Raw genomic sequence first — 1,015 nt, forward strand, 5'->3', positions numbered from 1 at the left:
ATATATATTTATAAATTTTATCATTTAAATAAAATTATTGTACTTACAAAGAGAATATGATATATTTCAAAAATTATTAAAATATTCTAAAATTTTAGTTGCAATATCAGTATATTTTCTAAGAAAATCTTGTATAAAATCTTATATAAAATCTTTATTTTTTAAATATTAATCTTAATTACCAACTTTACATCATTTTTAAAGCATTTTTATTACATATAATAATACAATATATCCATTTATTTTCGTAATGCTTTTATATTTAGGACTATAACATTTTAGGTGGACTGGAAGCTGAATTCGTGTTTCGTTGCAGAAGCCTCGTTGTGTCGTCTAGGTGATTTAACGAGACATGGAACACTTGAAATTGCCGGCAGAAAAGCCAACGCCTTAAAATTGACTCGAAGACTTTTTACTGATACGATGTTATCTTTATCTGGATCCCATTCACTATTTGGCAAAAGTTTAGTTATTTATGATGATCATGGTCCAGTTGCGAGAGGAGATCGATTAGCCTGTACAATGTAACAAACGTGTAGTAAATTAAATTAGATTAAACTACATTCTTTCCAGTAACAGTGTATCATATTTTTAGTATTGGTGGCGTTTACCGGCGTAAAGCGGTTGTCAGAAATTGGTTTGGTAATGGCGAACAAATATCCTTAAAAGGAAAATTGGAGTTATGGCAACAGACGGAATACGATATCACTAACGTAGAAGTATCTCTCGAAGGTCTCGATGGAGAAATGAGTGGATATCACATACATACGGTAATATTTATGACGTAAATATATTTTACAGTATACATATTTATTTTATATCAATCATGTATATCAAGAATTAAGAATGATCATAGATGTACACATAGTTCTTCTATGAATATTTTATTTTTGCAGTTCTTTCTTATTGCAATATTATTGTAAATAATAATAAATTATTATAATATTTAAACTCTAAATATTTAATTCATAAATGTGTATAATAATTTAACATTTAAAAAAAGGCGATCCTCAAT

General features: G+C 27.1%; 1 protein-coding gene across 1 annotated transcript in view; it reads left to right on the forward strand.

The window, feature by feature from the left end:
• LOC108750944 overlaps positions 1-1,015 on the forward strand; it is a 297,617-nt gene that overhangs the window by 190,963 nt on the left and 105,639 nt on the right. Inside the window, exons 10-11 of the mRNA XM_018490822.1 lie at positions 283-524; positions 596-770. Coding sequence (XP_018346324.1) covers positions 283-524; positions 596-770 — 417 coding nt within the window. The remainder of the gene's footprint in view (positions 1-282; positions 525-595; positions 771-1,015) is intronic.

This window comes from Trachymyrmex septentrionalis, unplaced genomic scaffold, assembly GCF_001594115.1.
Source record: "Trachymyrmex septentrionalis isolate Tsep2-gDNA-1 unplaced genomic scaffold, Tsep1.0 scaffold39, whole genome shotgun sequence".
Lineage (NCBI taxonomy): Eukaryota > Metazoa > Arthropoda > Insecta > Hymenoptera > Formicidae > Trachymyrmex > Trachymyrmex septentrionalis.